At 36.4% G+C, this 27,307-nt stretch overlaps 1 protein-coding gene across 3 annotated transcripts in view; it reads left to right on the top strand.

Annotated features, from left to right (window-relative positions):
- The window catches only part of GRID2 (glutamate ionotropic receptor delta type subunit 2), a 1,267,385-nt gene that overhangs the window by 1,145,770 nt on the left and 94,308 nt on the right, over positions 1-27,307 (top strand). For all 3 annotated transcript variants that reach the window (XM_064484830.1, XM_064484825.1, XM_064484834.1), the window contains one exon: positions 12,374-12,540. In XM_064484830.1, the coding sequence (XP_064340900.1) occupies positions 12,374-12,540 (167 nt within the window). The remainder of the gene's footprint in view (positions 1-12,373; positions 12,541-27,307) is intronic.

Here is a 27,307-nt window from a genome sequence, read left to right as displayed (position 1 = left end):
GCTGGAGTCTAGAGCAGTTACAGTTCTAGTAAAGAAGTTGAGTAAGTAATGTCTAACTCAGCTGTCCTTTTCTGGTGACTTTTTTGGGGAAGGTTCTAGAGTAGTCTTATTTCCAAAAGAATAAAATCTGCTTCTTACTATGAGTTTTTGTCCTAATCTATACATAAAATTGAAAAACTCAGGTGCGTTCAATTCATCCTTTCCTAGATACCCTATGGTTTCTTCAAAAATCATCAAATCAGTTTGGGAAAATACATATAAAGTTCTGTTTACTGTAATCCTTTTCTCCAGTGTCATCTTCAGTATATCTCCAAATTAAGGAAAAATATTCTTCTTGTCCCACACTTTGAAAATGTGATTTTTGTGGCAGTCCAACATTTTCATTATTCAATAGCTGTCTTTAAGGCATATGTCTAAGGAGGCCATCTTCCATTTCTATTAAATAAAAGCTCTCAATGGCTTCTGCACATTTTGAAGAAACAATGACCAAAAATTTTCATTATGAAAGCTTCAATGTCATAGGTAAGCAAATCGTGCCCATTTTTTTTTAACGGTGTTGCAAGGTATATAGAACTTTTCGCAGATAAGATCTTTTCACTTTCTTTAATAAGAAGTTTACCACTGAATGGAATTTGCTAAAATTTACATTTGAGATATATACAGAACTTGCAGGTAGATGATTAAAGTCTTCACATTTGGATGAGATATAGTAGACTTTAGTCTCATGCTTTCTGCAGCTTATTAAAACCTTCATAGAAATCAAGATGATTTGACACTACCTTTTAAAAATTAAAGTACCTAAGAGCTAGAGGGATCATTTTTTTTTTTTTTTTTTTTTTTTTTGCCATTATGTGACACATAACTTTACGGTAAAAAACATGATCATTCAGGTAATATCTGAAAGAATCAGCTCTACTCTGTAGAGAACCAACTCAACTATTATCAAATTTTCCTCCTTTTGTTTTCCCACAGTACACTTGATTTGAAACCTCAGAATCAGGAAAAGTAGCTTTCCTGAGTTTCCTCAAGCTCTCAGGGGAACAATACAATAAAGTATGTCCGTTCACGTGATATGCCCAAAGTCATTCGGTGGCTGCTGTTTTCAACTGAGCATTGGTGTCTTTGGGGAGACACAGAAACTTTTGATTGATTTAGAAGTATTGCCTGTCTCATCCCCAACTTGTGAAATTCAGTCTCCCTGTTGTGTGCTTTCACATTTCCTTTTCTGCCATACCTCATACCAAATTCTTTTCTGCATATTATGCAGGACGCTGTTTTGGTTATTTACCTCCCTAATTCAGTTCTTTGTGTCCTTCCCTCTATAATAAGACAACATGGTCTTGTAGACTTCTTTTTCATTGATGCCTACGTCAGGCTAGTATTTTTATTTTTATCATTCTGGTTTTCTTCACCTGAACTCTTTTTAAAAAATGATCACAGGATTCACAATGTTAAAAATTAAATTAGCATCATCTTGATAATACCAAGAAGAACAGTCAGTCCACGGGTGAAGGACTGTTAACACTCATGATTACAGTGCACTTAAATTGCACACGTAAGTCTCAGCACTCACAGTGATATATAACAACGGATGAGTCATTATTATGAGCAGCAAGTCACAGTTGCGAACATCCACAGTCAGGGGAGAAGTAGGGACAGCAACTGCAGAAGGCAGATAATCCCTGTTATATTCATAGCTACAAAAATAGTAGCTTTCAACTTCCATCTTTTAAACTACTAAGTTGATTTTGTACCTTCTCCTCAACCTCTGGTACCCAATACCAAAAACCTGGAGTTTTTGTCTCCTAGGATGTCTTCCCTTGATACAACATTTTCATTACCATAACAGAGGCATCTCAGGTGACCTGGGACAGTTGTCACCCTCATTAACTCGTTTGAGCTTGCAGGTCATTTATGAGCACTTTCTTTTTCAATTCTGCTGTTCAGTTTTTTGGTTGAGAAATTGAGGTTTCTTTGCCTGTTTGTAGCCACATAGATTTTTTAGACTGACAGTTGAATCTGGTCAAGTGCTCTTTTTATTTTTCTTTTAAAATTGGAAACTTTCTATCACTACAATGTTGTTTCCCCTGAATGTGTTCTACTTGTTCTGAGTTGTCTCTCCCTAACTGTGGGATTCACAATATAAGTGGTTATTTTTCTTTATCAGCTCAAGGAGACTCAGGTTGGATTGTTGGATTATCCTAGGTATTGGCAGTCTTGCTAATTGCAGAAAGTGAAATGTCGTCTCTCCTCGTAGGCCAGCAATATAGAAGAAAGTGGTTTACACATCTTTCTTCTGAGGCACGTGGAGGAGTCTGTGGGTTCACCAGTCTTCTGTTCTGTCCCAGGCTCCAGGCCTGAAAGATCTCTGCTCACCCACTCAACTCCTTCCTGATCAATTTAAAGGCAACAGAACAGATATATTCATGAGGACAAATATTTAAGAAAGAGAGGCAGGAGGACTTAAGGCCCACAGATCTCTATGAACCAAACGCTCCCCCAAACTTAGTTTCTTCATTGCCTTCACTGGAGGTTCCCCTGGTTTTCTCAGGCACTCGCCCAGCCTGAACGATAGAATTACTAGTTCTTCCCACACACAATTATCCAGAACTCCAAACCTACTGACCTCCTGTCTTCTAGACTCTAGCAACCATTTGTTTCAAGAGAAATTTGTCAGTGATGGGAAGGAAGCTGTGTTTAGTTACCACATTCCCAGAAGGCTTTATAACATTTAAAAAAAAATAGTTAGTATTCCAGTAGCCTCAAAAAAGAAAGGCAAAGGAGTTAGAGGTAGACATACTGCTTCCTTTCTAGGTTAAAAAATTTTTGTATAAATAAGCTGATATCTATTTTAAACACCTTCATATCTTTCTTGTGAAAATTTGTGCCATGTGATGACTATTTTGGAACACAAATTCAAATTTCAAAATAATAGCAGATAAACATGGTAGGCCAGCAATTACGGCAGTAAACAAAAGCATACATATTTCAAAAGTCAGTCCTAAACACTAAAATGCAGACTTGAAGATGACTTCTGGATAAATTCAGAAGAATTGATGAATGATGTTAAGTTATTAATTTGCCCAGAGTGGAAAAGGCCATCACCTAGAACCAAATGTCATAAATATTAAAGCTGTCCCATCTTCAGAACTTATGTGGGCAATGAATTATAAGGACCTCTGTAGATCGATTCTGGGTTAATCATAACTCTTTGAGCTTCTAATTCACAATCACTTTATCCTCTACTGACCATTAGTTTAAATTGTAAACAAGTTAGCAACTTAGAGTGCAAGGATAGAATTTATTTCTCCCATATTGTTCTCAGTCCTTTTAATTTTCATTTAGTGAGCAAAAACAGTAAATTCCATCCTGTAGCCTTTGTTTTAATTTTAAAAAGCTCTACTTCTGTTTCAATCCTGAAAATCAGAAATGCTTAAATAGCAATAGTCACAAAGTCAACAGGTTTCAGGGGTCTGGAATCATAGAAACCAGATGTCCATTCATACCAGTGATTTGAACAAATAAGCAACCTGTTTTTTTTAAAAGCTTGACTCATTTATCTTAACAGTGTCATTACACAGCACTAAAGAAGTTGCATTCTTTTCTTTTCAGGCCTCTTGCTACATACTATGTTGCATTATTTTTATTTACATAAATATTATTTCTCAAACTAGATAGGCTGTGTCTTGAAGACAGAGGCTACTATCTTTCACTCGTTTTTGCATTCCTATGGCGAATATCTCCCAGGAATTTATCTTTAATGTAGTGAGAAAAGCATAGAAGGTGGCCTTGAGCTCAAGTTCCAAATCTACCACAAATAATTGCTGTGACTTAGAGTAAGTTCCACTACCCCATCTCAGAATTAGATGTCATAATTACAGCTGCCTCACAGTGTTGTAAAGAACAAGTAGATTTATGTGTAAAGGCATTTTTAAAAGTGAAAAGCACTTTCTAAATGTTAGCTATTATCATGAGGAAGAAATGGAGGACAGAGGGAAGACATTCCTTCTTCAGTAAAGGGAATTCTTATCTTAGTCTTTGGTTTAAATGTCATCTTTCCATAATTATTCCTACTGAATGTCTTTTTAATAAAAAGGGATCATCATCGCTGTCTCTCTGTAGCTATAGATTTAGAGGTGAACTTTTAAGAAATTTGCTAAATTAAAGATTCATGTGAAAAGGAATATGGTTTCCCAATGAAAACGAAAGTCATTGGGATAATCGGTAAGTCTCTTTGCTTGTGGCGTGAACTTCTGCAGTTATCATGGGAGACTGCTGCCTAATGAACTGGAAAGTGCTTTCAGCATTAGGTCATAATGGAGGTGTTGGAACAGGGGCGTCCAAGTCAAGGGCATTCTATAGACGAAGAGAAATATGCCACCATCCATAACGTGGTGAGGAGCACAGGTGTAGGTTTTAAAAATACATTTTCCCATCCTTCACTTTACTTGGCAAGAAATGCAAATATTTGAGAAAACAACATTGACTGTTTATAGTTCTTCACTTGAAAGATGGAAAATTGCAGAAAACTGGAAGGTTAAAAGAGTTTGCATAAACAAGAAGTGGTCACCAAAGGATATCTCTGTTCAATCAGGCATTAAAGATGAGGAACTTAAATATTTGGTGTTTTCTTGTATAACTATTTCAGTCACCAGAATATTTGAATATTTGTCCTGATTCCCCCGAATGAAAATTAAGTTCCCCTTTCTTTAAACCACTGTAACACTTAAAGCGTCTTTTATGGGACTTTCCATAATATACTTTGTGTTACAGCAATTTAGTGGTTGATTTATCTCCACTTCTGAGTTGTAAACAGCTTGAGGTCAGGGGCTCCAGTCGTACCTTTATATCCCTTACAGATCCTTTCAGGATCTTAAAATTAATGCACAATGATTGTTCATACAGTGGAATTCAGAGACGGGTTACTATAGAAATATTGTAAGAATGGAACGAAACCTAGCTCCTAGCATTATCTTGGTAGTGAGAAATTCATCACAGCCTATTGGCATCTGGGCACTATTATGAGGACACAGGTGTTGAGTATCAATTACCACCATGGTCTATCAATCACCACAGCATTCTGAGGACCAGAAATTGATAATATTGGAGGTAGATGCCACTTTGGAATCTTTTCCTTCCTAACAAATGAGTCATAGAGTATGTTTACCTGGAGCCCCTGGATGCACCGTTGCCCTCTGTTTAACCCGTATGAATTATTCTGCTGGCATGGAATTCACTGGTAAATCCATCAGTGGCCCACAAGTCAACTGCTTATCCAAACATGACCTCAACAACAAAGACTAGTTGAAAATTTTTAAGTAATATCCATCACCTAGTCAGATGGATTGAAAATTTCCCAGGCCAAACTCTCAATTATTATTCTGTTGAAGAGTGATTTTAGGTTTTGTTGATGAGGTTTTTTTTTAGACAGTTTTAATTTAACGGTTAAAAACCAAAGGACAACGATTGCATGTTTTAGTAGATGAAAAAGGCCAGGGTTATTTTCAAAAGCTACAATAGTTTGAGTTACTATGCAACATTTCATTGGCATTGCTGCAGGCTATAATCATACTGTTTTAATGGTTCTCTTTTTAAAAATGCATTTATAACGCTTTGTAACATTAGAATCTCTAGAAGCACATATATAGTGGCAATGATAATGTTACCATACGTTTAAATCGAGCTCCACAGTTCACAAAGCAGTAACAGCAATGCCAGAACACTTTTCTAATAGCAAAGCAATATGTCCCCAGCAGGTGGGGGCGGCCCTGGATGATTGTAAAGAAGCTGCAAGGGGATCCCGGAGGCCAGCATGGCTGTTTGACAGAAGGAAATAGCAAAAATCAAAGTAGGTTGCTACAGGAGGCTTCAAGGTCACAGCTCTCTCTCTCTTATTGTAGGTGTTGACCCAGGAAGCTTAAAGCAGATATGGAAGTTGGTGATGAAGGGTAGCAGAATTTGCCACCCAAACACCTGTAATGCAGGCATATTGATTATTTTGAGTCATAGGTGCTTAAAAAACAGCAAATGCAGAGAGAGGCTTTCTCTGAACTCTGTCTATTTGCCTAAAGATAAATTCTCCTAAAGGAACTCAGTTGTCATAGATCCTCCTCGGGAGTTTCATCAACCAGGGGATATTGACTCATCACGGAAGAGACTAGAAGTGGACACCACACCCTGACAAACTTGGTCATATACCATCACACACCTATCTCTTCTCCTAAAGCCCGTGCATCTTGGCTAAACATCATTGACTCTCCCCTGTGCAGCCTACATCCTCCCATCCCTTCCCGATTTAATGGTATTTAATCCCGATTTCCAAGCCACTGCTTTGAGTTACTCGCTTTTCCCTGGGTATCTCCCCTGTATACATGAGAGACATTTATATGTGTTGATAAACTTCCACTTGTTTTTTTCTTGTTAATCTAACTTTCATTACAGAGGTCTCAGCTAACAACTCCTCCCCTACAGTAATTAGTGCGAAAGATCAGAGCGAAGAAGGCCCGTGGGATGACTATGTGGTTATGAGTAATCAATGTAAAGGAAACTTAACCAAGGATTTTGCCCTCTCCCACACCAACCCTCCAAGAATCTGTCAATTTTACAATTATATCAAGCCTTATGTATAAAAATGTTCCTGATGATATTACTCATTTTTATCAAAAATTTTTATTTAAAAATTGGTGTGCGTAAGATTGTCAACTTTCAAGATTGTTAAAAATGCATATTCCCAGACCTCAAACACCAAATATTCCAATGTGGTAAGTCTGGGGTTGGGTCTGGAGTTCACGTTTTTAATGCAAGGATTCCTTGGTAATTCTGATGGTGATGATCTTAGCATCAGTTTTGAGAAGCACTGATCCATAGTACTGAACTCAGTGCCTAGGGTACAGCACACACTCCATGAATAGTTTCAGTGAATGATTTCTTTTATCTCTGTTTCAAGATCCCATAGTTTGGTTAGGGTTCACCATCAACAAAAAGATGATAAGTATTCACTAAGCACAGTAAATTGGTCTGGGTGTTTTAGACCATACTTCATGCAAAACTTTTTATTGAGTATATGATATTGACTTGGTCTAAGCAAACATATTTAAAAGACAGTATAGTCATCCTTCAGTATTTGCAGGGGATTAATTCTAGGACCCCCAAAATCCAAGGATGTTCAAGTCCCTTTTATAAATGGTGTAGTATTTGCACATAATCCACACACATTCTCCAATATACTTTAAATCATCTCTAGATTACTTATAATAACCAACACAATATAAATGCCATGTAAATAGTTGCAAATACAATGTAAATGCAGTGTAAACAGTTGCTGGCATACAGCAAATTCAAGTTTTGCTTTTTGGAATTTTCTGGTATTTTATTTTTTGAATATTTTCTATCCATAGTTGATTGAATCCATGGATGCAAAACCCATGGATACAGAGTTGACTGTGGTTAAATGTATCGAGTATTTATATTTCCTTACTTTATTTTTATGTTTAGATATCCTATTCTTTTCCTAATATCAGAAAATACAGTCTTACATGTTCTTCCAGTTTGGTAGATTTTTAAAATTTGGGTTCTTTGTTCATTATAATTAATGTATTACACTATAGGAATTTAGTTTGTGGATGATGTGACATACTGCTGTAATACTGACCTTTTAAAATACTCACTTGTCTTACTATCATTTTGAATATTTTTCTTATTTGCAGCACTGATTTGGATTATGGTCTTTGTAATATAGTCTATGACATTTATATATTTTTATCAGTTCTATGGGCTTTTTTGTCTATTCCACCGATTTTCTATTCTCAAACAAGTGCTAATTTTTTTTGAAGCTTTATAACATGTTTCACTACTTGGTATTCTTAATTTCCAAACTTTTTTTTTTATTTTCAATTTTTTTTTTACTATTCTCATATGTTTTCTTCTAAGTAAATATGCAAAGATTTTAATAAATCCTAAAACATTCTTTGGACATTTTCTTTAGATTGCATTAAGTATCAAATAAACTAAGGAAAACTGACATTTCTTTTACAATTCTGACCTATTCTTTTAGGAATATGTTACATCTTATCTAGAAACAAGTTCAAATCTTTTTCAGTTGAATGTTGAAGTTTTCTGTATATAATCTTACTCACTTATGGTTAAATTTATTCCTAGGTATTTATATTTAGTAAAAGTGGATATTTTTATTCAAAGTACATATTATCTCCTATTGATGTATTAATAAAAAGCAATTGGTTTATATATTTATGTATAACCAATCTGTATGTTGAAATATTTATTTTTTCTAATATTCTTTCAGTTGATTCTTGTGGGATTCATAAATATGTTATCAAATAATGATAAATTTGTCCTAATAGTGTGAAATCAGATTTTTGCTTCCTGCCTTATTGCATAGGCTAGAATGGTTACAGTCATGTTAAGTTTTAGGGCTGATAGTAGGCATCATTTTCTTGACTTAATGGTGAAGCCATTAGAGTCTCAGTTTCCAATAGGTGTGCTACTTGCTTGAGGTAGTTATTCTATTCTATACCTTATTAAAGAAGAATCTTTTTCTATATACATTACTAGATAAATAGATAGATAATGGTTTTCAATTTTGTCAAATGTATTTTTGGTGTCTGTTGAAAACTATTTAAAAATTTTATAAAGCTTCATTTAGAAGACATATTATCCCAATTACTTTCCTAATATTGAACCAGTGTTGGTTTTCCTTATTTAATAATGCTACATTATTGTTTTAATATACTATTAAAATCAGTTTGCTGATATTTTGGGGAGAACAGGACTCTGAGATTTTGGGATGTTTGTCATATTCTAGTGCTTTCTTTATGCTAGAGAAGTTTTTACTTCTTGAGAAAATATGATTTCTCTTTTTCCAGGAAATTATCAAATTTTGATATTTTAATTTTATTCCTATAGAATCATGCATAGTATGCTTTTGAACCTATTTTTGAATATTTTGTTTCATTTTTTAAACCATCTGTATATTTAACCTTATTGAGATGTAATTGCCAAAAACTTGCATATATTTAAGGTGCACAACTTGATGTTTTGATATAAGTATACATTGTGAAATGATCACCACAAGAGGCTAATTAACATATTCATCATCTCACGTAGTGACCTCTTTTTGTCATAAGAACACTTACGATCTACCCTCTTAGCAAATTTCAGATTTATAATACTATATTGTTAACTATACTCACCATGCTATATGTTAAATTTTCAGAATTTAGCCATCTTGCATAACTGATGTTTTGTGTCCTTTGACCACCATTTCACCTTTTCTCCCACCTACCACCCCCTGGTAACCACCATTCTACTCTGTGCTTCTATGGGTTTGACTATTTTAGATTTCACGTACAAGTGGGTTCGTGTAGTATTTGTCTTTCTGTGTCTGTCTTATTTCACTTAGTGTGATATCCTGTGGGTTCATCCATGTTGCTGCAAATAGCAGAATTTCCTTCTTGTTTAAGAATGAATAATATTTCATTGTATATCCATTATTCTTTATGGATGTTCTTTCTCCACTCATTTATTGAGGACATTTGTTTCCATATCTTGGCTATTATGAATAATGCTGTGATGACCACGGGAGTGCATTTATCTCTTTGAGATACTGATTTCATTTCTTTTGGTTGTACATCCAGAGGCAGGATTGTTGGATCATCTGGTAGTTCTATTTTAAAATTTTTGAGGAACATCTCTAATGGCTATACCAATTTACATTCCTACCAACAGTGTACAAGGATTCCCTTTTCTCCACATCTTCATCGAGACTTATCATTTCATGTCTTTTTGATAATAGCCATGCTAACAAGTTTGAGATATCTCATTATTGTTTTGATTTGCATTTCCCCAACAATTGGTAATACTGAGCACCTTTTCATGTATCTTTTAATCTTCTGTATGCCTTCTTTTGAGAAATGTTTTTTCCCATTTTTAATTAAATTATATGTTTTTGCTATGGAGTTGTATGAGTTCCTTATTTTTTGACATTAACCTCTTATCAGATATATAGTTTTCAGATATTTTCTCGTTCCATAGCTTGCCTTTTCCCTCTGTTGATTATTTTATTTTCTGTGCAGAAGCTTTTTAGTTTGATGCAATCTCATTTGTCTATTTTTGCTTTTGTTTCTTATGCTTTTGATCATGTTCTACCCAAAAATCATTGCCCAGACAAATGTCAAGATGCTTTTCCCCTATATTTCCTTTTAGGAATGGTTTCGGGTCCTATGCTTAAGACGGTAATACCTTTTGAGTTGATTTTTGCATATGGTGTGAGATAGGAATCTAATTTTATCTTCTCCACGTGGATATCCAGTTTTCCCAATGTCATTTATTGAACAAATTATCCTTTCTCCATTGTGTGTTCTGGACGCCCCTTCAGAAGACCCATTGACCATAAATGTATGCATCCCTTTCTGGGATACCTATTTTGCTCCCTTCTATATGATCTGTATGTCTGTTTCTATGCCAGTACCATAGTGATTCAGTTACTCTAGCTTTGTGACATATTTTGAAGTCAGGAAGCAAGATGCCTCCAGCTTTGTTGTTGCTCAAGACTGCTTTGGTTATCTTCGGTCTTTTGTGTTTGCATATGAATTTTAGGATTTTTTTTTCTATTTCTGTAAAGAATGCCACTTGAATTTTGATAGGGATCAAATCTGTATATTTTTTGTGTAGTAAAGACATGTTAACCATATTCTTCCAATCCATGAACATGACATTTCTTTCCATTTTCTTCCGTTGTCTTTAATTCCCTTCATTACTATAATTTTCAGTATACAAATATTTCACCTCTTTGGTTAAATTTCTTCCCAAATATTTTATTCTTTCTGTAGTTTTGTAAATAGGATCATTTTCTAAATTTCCCTTTCTGATAGTTCATTGTTTATGTATAGAAATGCCACTGATTTTTATGTTGATTTTGTGTCCTGTAACCTGACTGAATTTGTTTATTAGTTTGGGCATTTCTGTGTATTCTTTAGGATTTTCTACATGTATGATCATGTCATCTGCAAATACAGATAATTTCACTTCTTCCTTTCAAACTTGGTGGGTTTTTTCCCTTGTCTCATTACGCCGGCTAGGAATTCCAGTCCTATATTGAATAGAAGTGGTGAGAATAGACATCCTTCCCTGCCTGTAACCTTTACGGAGCTGAAGCAGAGTTTGCAGAGTAACAGAGCTGCTTCTAAGGACCACAGTTGGCCACCTGGCCACTGGGGTGCAGGCACGCCCTCTGACAACATCCTTCCTCAGTATTAGACTCCATCAGAGTTTTGCAACATGGATCCCAAAGCTCCCACAGAAACACATTTTTACCAAATTGCTTTTTCTATGGGGATATGAAGGTGGCGGACCTCCTAGTCACCCATTCTGCTGACATCAGTCCCTCTCTCTGTATTTGTATATATTTTTTCTTTTCCCTTAATCAAATTTACCAGGAAATTACCTTTCCCTCAAATAAATAAATAAACAAACAAACAAGCAAGCAAACAAACTGAATATTTGATATATTTATTAGTTCTGTTTATTTTATGAATTCCTTAAGTTCTATGTTTATATATAATAATTTTCTTTATTAAGATTGGGGTTTCTTTAAAAATTAAATTTGTGACTTAGGTTATGAGTGATTACTGAGGGAAAAAAAGATAATCACTAAAAGATATTGTAAACAACCCAGAATAAAGTTATGTTTCCTACATGGTGATAGACAAGGTTGTATAATTTTTTTTTTCCTCATTGCAATGCCCACCAAGTTCCACTATAGGTCACACTTGGCACAGATTAACTTAGAAGAACATTGGACAAGAAGTGTATCTTTCCAGCAGGACAGTGTTAGTTATTTCTCTTCAGTGTGAGTTGTACTTGCAGAATTCATTTAGGATATAGGTCACAGGCAAGAAGATGATACCCATATCGGGTTGGTGCAAAAGCCTACCTGGCTTAGAAGCCTAATAGTCCAAAGGAGCCGTTATCTCCTGTAACACCTCCAAAAGCACAGTTACCAGGGTCCCCAAAGACACAAGGCCAGTTAGAAGAATTACTGCACTCAGAGAAGCACAAAGCCATGGCTTCCTTTCCTGCGTTTATTGTTCTCCCAGTTCAGATGACATTTACTATAAGCAGTGTGGCTTAGAACATAGTTACCATTCCAACTTGATTACGTTTCCAAGAGAACAGAGCTATAAATTAACCAAAAGCCAAATTTTCATTCAGAATAAGTGTTTAGTTTGAAATATAGGTCCTATTATTTTTTGCACTATTAAATGTATACCAAAGTAACATTTTGTATCCTGTCTACGTGACTTAAAATTCCAACCTTAAATCCTGTGTTCTTCTTTTGTTCTCCACATTTGCACAGGTAAAATATGGAAATTATGCTTTTGTATGGGATGCTGCTGTACTGGAATACGTGGCTATCAATGACCCAGACTGCTCCTTTTACACCGTTGGGAATACCGTTGCTGATCGAGGATATGGAATTGCATTGCAACATGGCAGTCCTTACCGAGATGTTTTTTCGCAAAGGTAAGATTTGTGTGTGATCCAAATAAAGAGAGAGGAAATATAGAAAAAGAAAATCCACTTGCTTACCCTATTTAGCTTATTACATTTTGTTTTCTCTTGAAAAATCACAGTAAACAACAACAAAAAGGAAGTTACAAGTGGCTGTTCAATTATTCATTTGTCCAATTATTCATTTCCTGAAGCATGTACTAGTGTATGATTTTTCCCATAAAAAGGGAAAAGTTGCTGCATATAACTGGCTATTCTAAAAAAAATTGATAAACAAGAGAAAATTAAAATGTAATTGACTTTAGTCTCTGAATTTTTAGGGACTAAAAATGTCACAGAATTAGCGAAATTGATTCATCTCTAAAAACACCAAAGCGTTAAATAACAGGGCAGGTTAAAGTTTTGAGGCACATACTGATAGGGATGTTTCCATCTTAATTTTATAAAGGAAAAGAGTAAAAATTTTAGAGTCTCTCATTTAGTGCCAAAGTATATGTGAGACTTTCTCACGGAAATTTAGGAAACAGTTTATTAAAAAATTATACTCATTCTCAAATCAGAATTTACCATTATAGATTGTTTAAGAAAGAAGATTTTGAAGTGTATGTTTTAAATTAACAACGTAGGTGAAAGACTTGGGCCTGAAAGGAATTTACAAGATCCCTGCATTTCATTCTGTCTACCACCAAAGCGGCTCGGACCTGAGGGAGAGCAGTATCTTTCAGGGAGAGATATGTTCCATTCAACACTGATGGTACATTTGATTTATTTTCTAGATATTCTTAAACCTATTTTCTGAACGCTAAACCAGACAAAAGAGAGCAGTTCTGGGTATTACTCTAGGTAGTACTAAGGCCCCAAATTTCAAGCTATTTGAGTTATAATCCTCCAAATTTCAGGATTACAAAAAGCCAGGCATTTTATGTTTAACAAAACAAAACAGAAGGCAGTGGTCCAAATTTATAACTCTTCTATTAGCTAACTAAAAATCTAGCCCTCTCTCCTTATCAGCAAAAGAGGAAGTTAAATTAACTCTAAGCTTCTACATTAATTACCTCTTCTGAGTACCAAACAACCCAAAGCATCAGTGACTTTAAAAAATTAGTTATTTCTCACTCTGGGAACATGAGGACTGTGGTTTGGCTACAAGTTGTAGGTCACCGGCAGTTCCCCGTGCAGCTTCTCATCCCAGGGCCCAGGCCAGAGAAGCGGTCCTGGCGGGGACAAGCCGTTCCCACTTCAGGGAGAACCTGGGAAGGAGGCTGGCAGAAACCTGCAGCACCTCCTGTGCTTCTTGCACGATGTGGCACACATCATCCCTACTCACAGACCACTAGCTAAGCAGAGTTTCATGACCAAGCCCCAGATCAGCAGGGTGGGTGAGTGTACTCCACACAAAGAGGAGAAGGGAGTAAAAAATTATACAAATTATACAATAATACAATCTACCAGTGGTCCCTTCTGGCTCTAATAAAATTCTAAGTGTAAGACAAAACCAAAATATGCATAAATTGGCAAGTAAAGTACTAAGGTATAAATAATGTCAATCCATCAAAACTTATTTATTGATGAATAGATTCTAAGGGAAACAAAGTGGAAAGTCAATTATGCCACAGGGAATCTACCTGAAAGGCACTTGTGGTTTAGCTGAAGATACAAGACGCATGCATATGGAAGCACGAACAATACCAATATTCCTATAAATGTGCACTGACATTTATTGGTATTGCTTATTTATACCGTGTTAAATTGTGTAGTTGAGATATTGAAGAATTAAATGCCATACAGAATAAAGAGTTAATCAGAGGAAACACGAATGAAAGCTCTTCAGAAAAGGTGAACCTTGAGATTGACCTTGAAGGATTAGTAGAGAATAATTAGACTGAAGGGAAAAAAATAGAGAATTATTAGAGAAACAGAAAGAGAACAGAATAGAAGCGGGAAAGGGTAGAATATGTTGGGGAACAATGAAGACATCAGGTTAATCTGCAAGGCAGTGTGAAGTTTGGAATTCATATTGTAGGCCACAAGCTACTACAAGAACCCATTGTCCTTTCTGGAGCCCAGGAGTAAAATCATGAAGATGGTATTTAAGGGAAAGCTAATCTAGTTTTGATAGCAAATATGGATTTCAGTTGGCAAAGACTAGAACAGACTGGAACGCGTGAGATAATGAAGGCCTGGTCCGGAACTGGGCCAGGGGAGAAGGGGAGGAAAGAATATATAGAAAGATGCTTTTAATCAATGAAGCACACTGTGGTTTTTATGAATTTGGAAGTGAAGATAAAAAGCATCATGGAGTGAAGGGGATGCCTGGGTTTTATGGTACAAGAACAGCAGAAGAGTTTAACGGATCCTTAACATAAACCAGGTTGTCAAGAAAAGGTTTGTTTATTGCTTAGTTGCAGTTAGTTGGTTTTTACCTTCGCTACAGGCCTTTTTTTGTTTGTTTCCAGACCTGATTTCTGGGTCTTTTATGGAAAAAAAAATGAAGCCAGTAAAATCAATATACAGGCATAATAGCAATTAAAGAAATATTTAACCAATCAGACCAAGTGTTCCATTTCTGATGATCTCTGTGGTGCTTTAGCTGACAGAGATTTTAATTCTCAGTGAGTATACTTCAGTGAACTGCTAGAAATCAGTATTGTGTTCAGCATTATTTTTCCTTTATTTGATTTGTATTATGGAGACTGACAATTTAAATTGTCCTTTTCTGTCGAGTTCCTTAATAATGACACGCAGCATCCTGGTTCCCCAGACTTCTGGAAGAGAGAGCTGGGAAAGAGACACATCTGGCCAGCATCAATGTGCCAGCCCCCTCTCCCCCCCCCCCCCCGCCCCAGTGCACACGTGCCACATTCATCTATCTCCCAGGCTCTCTCCCTGAACTCGGGAAATATCTGCATTCCTTCCCTTTTGCTATAGCCATTAGAGAAAGGAGAACTCCTTCTTAGTCACTGATTTTAAAAATTAGGAAGATCATCAAATTTAATAATTGCAGTACACTTTAGAAATTATTATAAATAGCTTTAATATGACAGCTTATCCTGGACCATTGATTAAGCCAGATCACTGATTGCTAATGTGATTATTTTTAATGGAAATGACAGTATTCAGAGTGATTTTTATTAAATAAAGACTAATTACTTCTCAGATGACTATGTGCCTACACCATAACATATAAGATATCAAAACTACTTTAATATATAATAAATATTAATATCTAAAATGAGTATTATATAGTTATGTAGTAACTGCATTTATTATCAGCTATCTGCCCGTACCTTATATGCTTTTACATTTTAGTGACTTCAGAACAATCAGATGAAATGTACGTTTATGTATTACACAGTTGCATACTAGTGCATGATTATTAATCTCCAAGTAAATACACTAAGCAAATGAGCAAGGTTCTTGTTAGGCATCAGAGACCTGGGCTGCCGTGATACACTCGCGTGTACAATTGTATATGAGCTGAGGTGCGCAGGAGTGACTTTTAAGGACCAGTAAGTGCTATGGCATGTAAGACTGTCAGTTTGGATAGAAGAGCTTTGTTCCTTTGATCTCTAAAATTGCGAGACACCTTGGCAGAAGTTAAAGTATTTATTTATGTCCCCGGATATGTGGGTCAGAGTGCTGGTGTGGTGGTGACGTTTACAATGAACTCTCTGCCCTATTTGTTCATCTAATGTTTTAGGTGGCCTTTGTCTTGTAATAGTTCTTAGTATAAAAAATTACTTAGTCAAGAGCTGTTACATTAAAGACATTTAAGAATGGAAGAGAACTGAATTTTTCAGAGTAATATCATTATGTTGTTAATAAAATTAATTGCAGTGTTGATCTTAGAACCTTAACTCTTCCAAAGGCTAAAAATACTACTTTAAAAAATACTTATAGGGCATTTAGCACAAGTTCACCTCTGTTCTCAAATCTTAGTGGGTGTCAAGGAATAATTAATTCATGAGTTGAATTTTATGCTTCCTCAATAAAAGAGTCCCTTTTTGCCTATTGGCTGCTAACCCTAAACCTTGGGGATGGAACCACCTAGTGGCACAAAAACAAGGGTGTATCTCAAACTGCATGGAGACTGACTTTGTTGAATTCGTGGGTAATGGCAGAGATGCATAAACAATATTTCAACCTAATCACAGAAGTTCAGAATTTTTAGAAATTGAATGAACAGTAAGTAGTTCCTTTTTTTTTTTTTTAACCAGGGAGGGAACTAGTCCAAAGGGGTAAATGACTTGCTCAAGAGTCACAAAAAAGCAATAAAACTGGAAAATTTTCAAAATTTCTAATTCCATGTTTAGTTTTCTGGTCAGCATGCACCCTGTCTTCCCTTATCTTTCTCCTAAAAACTTATAAGAATAATATGAAACATACTGTATAATGCTTACTGTGTGCCAGATCCTAAGTTCTTACAAGTAGCAGCCTATGAGTTTTCTATCTCCTCATTTTATAGACAGAAAAACTGAGACATAATGAGGTAAAGTAATTTCTCCAAGTTCACAAAACTACTGAGTATTAGAGCTGAGATTCAAACCCAGACAGTCTGGCTCCTAAAATTGACATCCCCCTTTAACAAACTGCTTTAAACAAACACTTAGAGCTTGTCTCTCTTTTCTCTCTTGCTCTTCTTCTGTCTCTTAAGGGCACAGAATAGAATTAATCTACTAATTAATAGAATTAATCCTTGATTTATGTTATGTTTTCATTATTGGTCTAAATGGCAATACTTCTTTATTTCATTAGTTTGAAACTCCTTGAATATAGTCTTTTTTTCCCCTCCACTGTTAACTATTGGAATATCTACTACTTTATTTTGTATGTTTACTTGGATTCAGAAAAAGACCATTAAATCTTTTGACCTTCCTCTATCTTAATATGTCTTACCTCCTGGGTCCTGCCTCGTGTTGGTAAGGCCCTTGAGTTCAGGCGTATGTCTGTGATTCCCTAGTGCCTACCTCATGAAAGCACAGAGTCATCATTCAGTAAATATTTGATGAATGAATAAAAGATCTACCTAATTTTATGCTCAAAGATCATCCTACTTACTTATACTCAAATACACTGAATATCTATAAGTTGTACTTGCTTGGTTTTTTTTTTTTTAAGTTTTCTATCTCCTCTTATAATAATTTTCTGTTTCTCTTGGTTTCTCCAATCTTTCATACAATGATTAATAAAAAACTGAGAAGAAAAACAAAACAAACAGCACGTGTCCACCTTTCTTTCCACTCTGTGCTGTAGGAATTTTTATGCTTTCATTCCCACAAGAAAGATAGAAAATACTCCTTTAACCTAAAAGCACAGAGCCCTAACCTTTTATTTCCCAACAGAATGAGGTACTTTCGCAGTCCTTTGCTCCTTTTTCAGGAAGAGAGAAAAAGCAGCCTTTATTGATTGCCTAGTTAGCAGCTCCAAAATCAGCCACCAGCCAACCTAAATCTCTGCACTGGGTTGTCTGGAAGAATCTCCCACACAGGTACTTATAACCAGCAGCTAAACAGTTCATTGCTTTCCATGTAGACATACAAAATATATACAGTCCCTCCACTCTGAGAGCAGGAGTGACAGTACCAAGATACCTATGTAAACAGTAAGCAATACGAGCTTATACGTTAAACTCTATGGTATAGACAATAAATAGAGAAAATGAAACTATTGCTGAATAGGATAGAAAATATTTTATTAGACTTGAGCTGGAAGACATCAAGGGTAAATAGAATTTGCATATGGGGACAGGTACAGGTAAGACACTCAGAGAAACATAAAACCACAAATGAAAATAGTCATTAAGTGTTGAAAGGACAATGAAAAGGAACAACTTGAATGGAGAGTATGCTGACAGGTGGATACAGGTAGAGAAGCTAAAATTGAATGGGATACACCAGAGTGTTGATAGCTGTCGTCTGTTAAGCACATTGTATGCTAAACACTGGATGTGTTTCATATGATGCTTACTACAACTCTGCGAATTGGATATTTATTAATTGCACTTAAAAATTTGAGGAAACTGAGACAGAGTTAGGTATCTTACCAAAGTCACACATCAATGACAAGTGGAGCTAGGACTCAAACCCAGATCAGTGTACATGTCCTCCTTCAGGACCCCACACCAACTTTGCAGGGTTCTGAGGAGGAGAGTATCTGGACAGAGGAGCATTTGAGTCCAAGGTGTTGGGTTGGACAAAGAGAGAGCTTAAGTGAGGAAGGCCATTTACAAGGCGGTTATAGTGTTCCAGCTGTGAAGCAGTGAGAATAGTCTCAATGAAAATAAGGAGAAAAGATTAGGGGGAAAAAGGTACAGCTTGACAAAGGATGGACAGGACTCGGTGGAAATCAGAGGCAAGCATATGGTCTGGGAACCCGAAAGGAAAAGGATGTGCGGATTCGAGCAGCCACAAAGAGCCCACTCTTTCCAACTCTTATTTTGCCTCCTTGGTCATCTACTACAAGTTTTGCATCAGCTCAATTCCACCTTCAGGTAAAACCAACTGGAAAGTGATTTTCTAGAAAAGCAGTTATTATTTTAAAACAACAATATGATAATCCACTACCCAGTGGATATTATTTCAAACAATCTTCTGGCTTAGATTTTTGTTCTGTAGTTGCTCAAATCATGTTCACACATCTGCAGTAGTATCGTTCTGCTCTCACACCCCAGATGTTATTTTTAAAAATTATATATACAGTTGACCCTTGAACAACACGGGTTTGAACTGCTCGGGTCCACATACGTGCAGATTTTTTTTCAGTACTGTACTACACAGTCCACAGCTGGTTGAATCCAGGAATGCAGAATGACAGATATGGAGGAACCTTGGATACAGAGGGCAAAGTGACATGCAAATGTGCTCTAACAGGAAGGTCGGCACTGCTAACCCTGAGTTGTTCAAAGGTCAACTGTATATACCAACATTTATACACACACACACACACACCCCCACTAAAAACAACCGGTTTTATCACATCCACACTCTCTGTTCTAGATCAAGAAAACAAGATAGTTTAGATGGACATGTTTATATAAAGTAAGAAAAGTCTGAGGAGTTGCAAAACGAGAGAGAACATTGAAAGTTCACTTTCAAAGGGAGAAATAAAATAATATGTTTTTATATGTATATTTTAATCTAAGGCAATAGCATACATTTTAACATTTCAATGAAGGAAATCATTTTCTTTTCTCATGTAATATGCATATATTAAACAAGGAATGGCCTCTGGAAACCACTGTGAAAGGAATGTACTAGTGCTATTTCAGAGCAACCTCCCTTTAAAACATTTGTTTTAAATTTAGAATGTTGAATTTAGGGAACTTCAATAAAAGAGGGAAAATGAGTAGCCTTTGGGTTATTTTTTTTTTCTATTTCCTTAATCTGGGTGGAGCTATTTTCATGCCTAATACCCCGTGGGCTTTACCAGTCACTCTGCTGTGTCTGGTGGAGAACCTAAGTAATTCACATTTGTTTCAGTATTTAGTCTAAATAAAAGGGACTATAAGTACAGTTGATGATATTTCCAGTATGTGAATATTTCAAAAATATTTATCATATGTGCACTGTATGATTTGAAATTACTTTTATTAATCTTGCAAAGCAGTAGCAAAATTTTAGGAAAATGTCAAGACTACTCTTAGGAAGCATGCAGCGTTCTCACTCCTGAGTACTCCAGCCCTCAGACAGTGCAGTCGCAGGGAGTAGATTTTGAAGTGTTACAAGATTCTGTTTTGCTTGTACTTACGTCATACAGCATTGGGGGAACACTTCATCCAAGGAACAAGAGAGTACCATTTATAAACAAGCATCCTTATTAGGCTTTTCTGAGAAGAGTACTGAGGTACAGAGGAGATAACTGACCCATGTGGGGTGCACAGCGATAGCATTTCCGCTGGATAACATGACATTGGACCGAGTTGCCTTGCAAGGAGCAAGTCAGATCAGCCTTTTTTAAAAATAACATGTGTGCTGTTTCTAGATCTCAGTAAGTATTGTTTCATTCAAAAGGCAGCTGTTTTACAAAAAGCATACTTATTAGGTGAGACTAAAGGCTGAGTTTTTAACAAAACATTGCAGAACCTAAAACTATAAATGTGTACTGCATTTGGAAGCACACGTTCACGCACACACGTCGCACACACACACTGACACACACACACACATACACAGCCTCCAGAGTCTCTCAGAAGCCTCTCTCAGAAACACTTTTATTCCATTATACTTACATCACATTTTTTCTATTCAAAAGAGCCATTTTACTCCCAAGACTTAGCCCCAAGATACTTTTTACTGTCTTAAAAATTCAGACTCCTTTTAAAGAGAAAATTTTATGTCATTGAGGATAATCAAAAAATGTGCTCCTTTTTTATAAACTCTTAAAATACTGTAAGCACAGTAACAACATGGGAATAGGCACACAGGCTCCCATGATAACTATGTTAGTAGAAGAAAATAACCTTAGACTGTGAGCCATGAATGAGACTTTGGCATGCATTGAGATGAACTCTCTAATTTTACATATATGAAACCAGGAAGGGAGGCTGGGTGACCTGCCCAGAGTCTAATCCTGGGTCAGAACATGCCCTGGGGACTACAAGTCCTGGTTGTCAGTCCAGTGTTCTATCCCTGCCCTGTTTTGCCAGTTGTCTTTGTTAAAAATTTTATCTCTAAAATTTGCTAGTAAAATTAATGTGTTAAGAAGTGCGTTTGAGGGGGAAGGGTATAGCTCAAGTGGTAGAGCGCATGCTTATCATGAGCAAGGTCCTGGGTTCAATCCTCTAAAATAAATAAGTAAACCTAATTACCTCCACCCTCCCCCCAAAAATGAGATAAGAAATAAAATAAATGCATTTATATCTTACATAAAGGAGTCAGGAGTATTAGTTAGTATATACACTTTGTTAAGTCATAAACATAACGAATATCTGTTTTAAAATTGTCATTATTTTATAGACATTCAGGAAAAGTAGCACAAATGATGGATAAAGTGTTATGGATTGGGTTATATTTAATTTATAGAGAAACTATACTATAGCCTAAAATAATAGTTAACATCCATTAAAGATGTACTTTGAGCCAGGTACTAGTACAAGTGCCCTAAGTCATTTAATCCTCACCGTAACCATGAGAGATAAATACCGTGATTGGCTTCATTTTACAGGTGAGGAAACTGAGTCACAGAAAAGATTAGCAGCTTTCCAAGGTCAGAAAGCTAGTAAGTGGCAGAGCCAGGTCTGAAATCATAACGTCTGTCACCCTCCCCTAGTTCCTAGTCCCACAAGCCTAAGCCCTGGCGCCACTGTGCACCAGGGTGATAGCATCCAGATGATCTTCATGCCTTCTCGGGAAGCTGCCTTCTCTCACACTAAATGCTGATGGGCATTTTAGTTTACTTGAAATTTGGGTGACTTTCAGAAACTTAAACAACCTGCCAACAGTAAAGAGTCGCCCATTATGATGAGGGAGGCATTTGAAATTGAAGCTGTCTTGCATCAGCTGATCAGTAAACAAGAAAGTACTGGAAATTGAAAGCTGTGGGAGGATACTGTAATTATTTTCCCTCCCTCTTATCTTTTCACTACAAATAGCTTAAGACTGTACTTGACCAAAACTTTAATTCTTCCTTCATGGAAGTTTTCATTTATCATGACTTTTTAATTGGGCCAATCCATAATTGCCTTTTATCTGTCTCATTTCATAGTTCTTTGAGCAGCTCAAAAAAGCTAACTTCATAATTAGTCAGATTGTGTACTCACATTGGAATGCCTAGTACTATGAAACAGAACCTACAGAGTCCCTCAGTATCCACAGGGGATCAGTTCCGGGACCCCGATGGATACCAAAATCCATGGATGCTCAAGTCTCTCACATAAAATGGCAGAGGATTTTCAAAAACCGTATGTGCATTCTCCTGTATACTTTATTTTTTCCCTTTTTTTCCTGAATACTTTAAATCATGTTAGGATTACTTATAATACCTAATAAAATGTAGATACTATGTAAATAGTTGTAAATATAATGTAAATGCTATGTAAATAGTTGCTAGCATGTGGCAAATTCAAAGTTTGCTTTTGGGAACTTTCTGAAAGTTTTTTTCTGAATATTTTTGATCTTTGGTTGGTTGAAGCTGCGGATGTGGAACCTGCAGATACAGAGGGCCAACTGTACTATTTCTAGAACTTAATTATGGCTCAGATAAAAATATAAGATTTCCATATGGAATAACATTTATGATTCTATATATTATATAGTCCAGAATAATGTCTAACAGAGGCCCCAGTGATTTTTGTTTTAATGAACATAGTTCCCTGCTTTAACACTGACTCCAAACAGAGATTTACCTCAAAGTGTGCATTCACTTTTTTTCTTAATAATCCATTCTATACCTGTCATTTAATGAAGCTATTTATGTTTACAGTAACATTAAGTAACTATTTCAAATGATTGAAATCCAACTTATTTTTGTTTTTGTTTTAGAAATCCAACTTGTTTTTATTTTATGTATTACTGGTCTCAGGAAATATATATAAAAATTACACCTTAATAATATTCTTACCCATGTTCTGTGGTGAGACATGGGACATGATGGGAGGAGCCAGCAACCTGAACAAAAGTGTGCTGGGATTTCTGTTCTGATAAGGTTTTCATTCCAAAATCATGTTTTCTGCAGTAATATTTTTATGGTGATTTTAATCAATTTTTTGTTTCTTTTTTAATTAACTAAGATCTCTGTTACACTTCCTATAAAAGTCAGCATGACCCTTCTAGTCAGTCTCTCACTTTCTTTGAGCTAATCAATGCCAATTTTACTACTCTGAATCTCTTCTGTGTTTTTTAGCAACTGCAGAAATTTGCCAAACAAATTATCTCCAAACCAAAATATAGGCAGTAGAGTGGTGCCGAACACTTCATTAAGACTGGTGAGCTAGAACAGAGCAAAACCCCGGGGCCCTGAATACCCCCGCCAAGCTGGGTGGATTATGATATGGGGAGTCATTGATGAATTTAGTCAAGACTAGCCAGAATCAGAATTATGCTTTTTGATCAGTCTAGAAAGAATGTATGTAATGAAATAAAAAAGGAATTAATTAGAAAGGAGGATACCGATAGGAAGCCATTACTACATCTGTAACATAAACTCCAAGAAGGCAGGGATTTTTGTCTGCTTTATTTGGAGATTTGGTCCAAGCATCCAGAAGAAAGCCTACCACATAGTGGATGTTTGGTGAATATTATTTAAATGAGTGGATGAACAAATCACTAAAGAAAATGAAAGACCTGAACTAAAGGCAATAGAATTAGAAGGAAATGGAGAGATTCTGTAAAGGTAATGTTAGCCACCGGCTGGACACAGAGATGAAGGAAAGGCAAACCAAACATGATTTTGAGATCCTTAGCCTTGCTGGCTGGGCGATGAGGAAGTTATTCATGAAAAAGAAGCCAGAAGCAAAAACTTGGCTTGAGAGTGAAAGTGCTCACTCGTTTTGATCTAGACATGTTGAGTTTGAGACACTGGAGAATGATGTGTCCATATGGCGAAATATGAAGACTATGACAGACAAGTGACAGTGAAGGCTGGGAACTCGAGGGAGAGGGTGGAGGAGAGATACAGACTTGGGCAAACTCTTTATTAATGGTGAAAGACAGACATAGCCCATGGAAAAGGTATAGAGATGAAGAAAAAAAGGTTGAAGACATAATTTGCTTTCAGATGTCCCTTTTTTGCTTTCCTCTCCTTTTTTCACAGTCACCTAATTAATTCTCTCAGCACATCGTGTTACAATTATCCCTTTCTCTCCAAACCTATTCAAATCTTATGTGTTCTGTGGGTTCCAGCTAATGACCCACCCTCAGCATGTCTTCCCCAGCAAATCCAGCTCTAATCATACCCGAAAATATAGAGACAAAAGATGATGAGTACACTGGGGACAGGGAGTGGGAGTGGTTGGAAGGGTGTGGAAGGACATGAAGAGGTCTTCTGGGGTGCCGATAATCTGTTTCTTGCTGAGTGCTGAAACTCAGAGCAAGTTTCTGTATTTTACCTTCTATATAGAAACTTTGAGCACTGTGTTTCTGTATTTAGAAATATAGAAATATTTGTGTTTCTGTATTTTATCATCTTTGGAATTTATCAATATAGAGTAACAAGGGGAAAAAATCCAGACCAAATATAGGCAGCGAAAAGAGATCCAAGCCACCAGCACTGACATTAGAGTTAAAAGAGGAAAAGGCGCTAACAAAGAAGTGACTGGAAAAGTGCCTAGTGAGTAATGACAGCGAATTCTGCAATCTCTGTATCTTCAGGATCTACAGCAGTCCTGTACCAGAGTTGGGGCTGGGTAACTGGTTCTTAAATGAAAACATGAACTGCTGCTCTGGACTGCCTCAGCTCTGCTTGTGGTTGACTTACATGGTGGTTCTCATACCTCAGCATTCTGGTGGGCCTGTTAAAACACAGAATTCTGGGCCCCGACCCCAGTTTCTGACTCTGGAGATGTGCATAATTTGCATTTCTAAAATGTTCCAGCTGAGGCTTACGTGCTCTGTAGAGCCCCGCCTCGGAGCACGGCTGCTCTGATGCACGGTGTTTGCCATCCTTGCTGTTTACTGTTCTCATCCCCTCCCCGTGCTTCTTTACTCTTCACCTTTTTTTCAATTTTTGATCTTCATATTCAGTCATGTGCTGTTTACTTACAGTCTATCTGATCTCATTTAATTCTTGCAAAGCCTCATTGAGGGAAGGATTATTATACCTATTTATAGATTAAGAAACTAAGTCTTAGAGAGCATAAGGAGAAAATATTTCAATGTTGAATCTGTAAACCAAAATTATGCAGTGGACTAACAATAACCAGTCAAAGTTATAATGTCCTTTTGCGCTGCTTCATCACTTCCACTTGTTTAATTTTTCCCACCTCATCAATCACGAGCTCTTCTTAAACAGCCAGCATCACTTTTCATAACTGCTGTATTGATCACATCACACAATTTTTCCAACCCTTTCGTGGTGGTTGTTCCTTTTGCCCCTATAGAATCTCTGTTATTAATCAATTGGTTTCTCTATAACTTGAACCAGTGTTTTGAACAGTGCTTTGACTGTAGGGACTTAACAAAACAATATTAACTGGTGTATTGGATAGAAATCTCCTAGATTTTCACCTACGCCTACCTCCTAATTGGCCATTATCTTTATTCCAGTAAGATATCATAATTATTTCTTTTATTAGCAGAATATCTCCTTGAAAGTAGAAACTTTGTCTCTTATAGTCACTAAATCTTAACCTGTTTTCACAGGGGGTGAAGAAAGACCTACTAATAAAATAAGATTTTTTTTTTGCTTATAGAAGGAAAACAACAAGTCTCCTACTACATCCCCAAGGCTGTATTCCTAGTTTTCCGTCTGTACGAGGGATACACATACAGGTATAAAGTCCACAGGCACCTTGTCAGCCTAAAATCACATAACCACAGACTCTTGAAAGTGAAATAGTCATAATTTATCATCTGTTTCACAGCCATCTTTATCCAGATCATTGTGGGAAACAAAGTTTCTGAGATGAATGATAAATGGGCCATAGCCATATAGTTATATCCTGGCAGAGTCTGAATTACAGAAAATTCCAGATTTCCCTACTATCAGTCTTATGTACTTCCTTTTGTCCCTAAAATCCTAGTCTAGCGCCAAAACTTTAAGATGTCTGAAGGCAAAGTATGTATCCAAGCTTTGAATCAGGCACAATGAAGGCAGAAAGAAAAACAGAAGTGATAGAAAGGGTCCTGTAAGGTCCTTCCTGTCTAGCTTCCCCTGACCTCTCTCTCCGGTACCACTCTGTTCCCCACTAACTGCATCCTGAGGCCCTGGCCTGTTCCTGGTACCTTCTTCTGCCCCAGGGCCTTCATTCCCGCACTCACATTTTCTCTGGCTAACTCCTCAACTTCCCGACTCAGTTTAAATGACCTCCTCCTAAGGTGAAATCCAGTCACTTTTGTCAACTTCCAGGGCTTTTCCACAGATACCAGCTCTAAAGAGATGTTCACTGGTCCAGTGTAAATTGAGGCCAAAGGGGAGACAGTGTAGTCAGATGTTAACTCCATGCATTCAGTTTAAAAATCTGTCTTGTTCTGACATGATATCCTGCTTACATTTGGAGAATTAAATAGCCTATCACTTAGGAAATGAGCTCAGCTTTTTAAAATGTCTTTACTTAAAATAAAAATTGAACAACCTTGGTCAAATCGCCCAAGTATTTTTTTTCTGAAGTCTAAAAAGTCTTGGAATTGCATATCCCTTACTCTAAATTACTGTGGAGGATCGAAGGTAGGGGAAAGGACCAAAAAACATAATAAAATGTGTAAGCAACTTGCTGTACAAGACCCTCGGTCTTGCTTCCTCTTTTAAGCAACTCGGTGCTTTAAAGCCTCAGTACTAAGTTTCTAAGCAGCTGCTGCTGACTCTCCTTTCACATTCCTTACATTAAAAAAAAAAAAAAAAAAAAAAGTCCTTTGGGATGTTTTATGCAGAATTCTATGTCCTACTTTAAATCTGAGAACTTTTTGACCTTCAGAACATGTTGAAAAATGAAAAAAAAAAAAGAGAAAAGTAGCCTGTTCAAAGAGAAGCTTTTAAAAAATCTTCAAGCAAAGCTTTTCTGTGTTATCACTGATTAAAATAAAAAGGGTAACAAACAAATCTTTAAAAGGAGTTGTTCCTTGAAACCTTTCATATACATACTGCCAAAAAAAAAAAGTCCGTTCTGAAACAAAGACTTGTGGAGCCA

The sequence above is a fragment of the Camelus dromedarius genome, chromosome 1 (assembly GCF_036321535.1).
Source record: "Camelus dromedarius isolate mCamDro1 chromosome 1, mCamDro1.pat, whole genome shotgun sequence".
Taxonomy (NCBI): Eukaryota; Metazoa; Chordata; class Mammalia; order Artiodactyla; family Camelidae; genus Camelus; species Camelus dromedarius.
Note: the sequence above shows the minus strand (reverse complement) of the source record. Positions and strands in the feature narration are given on the sequence as shown.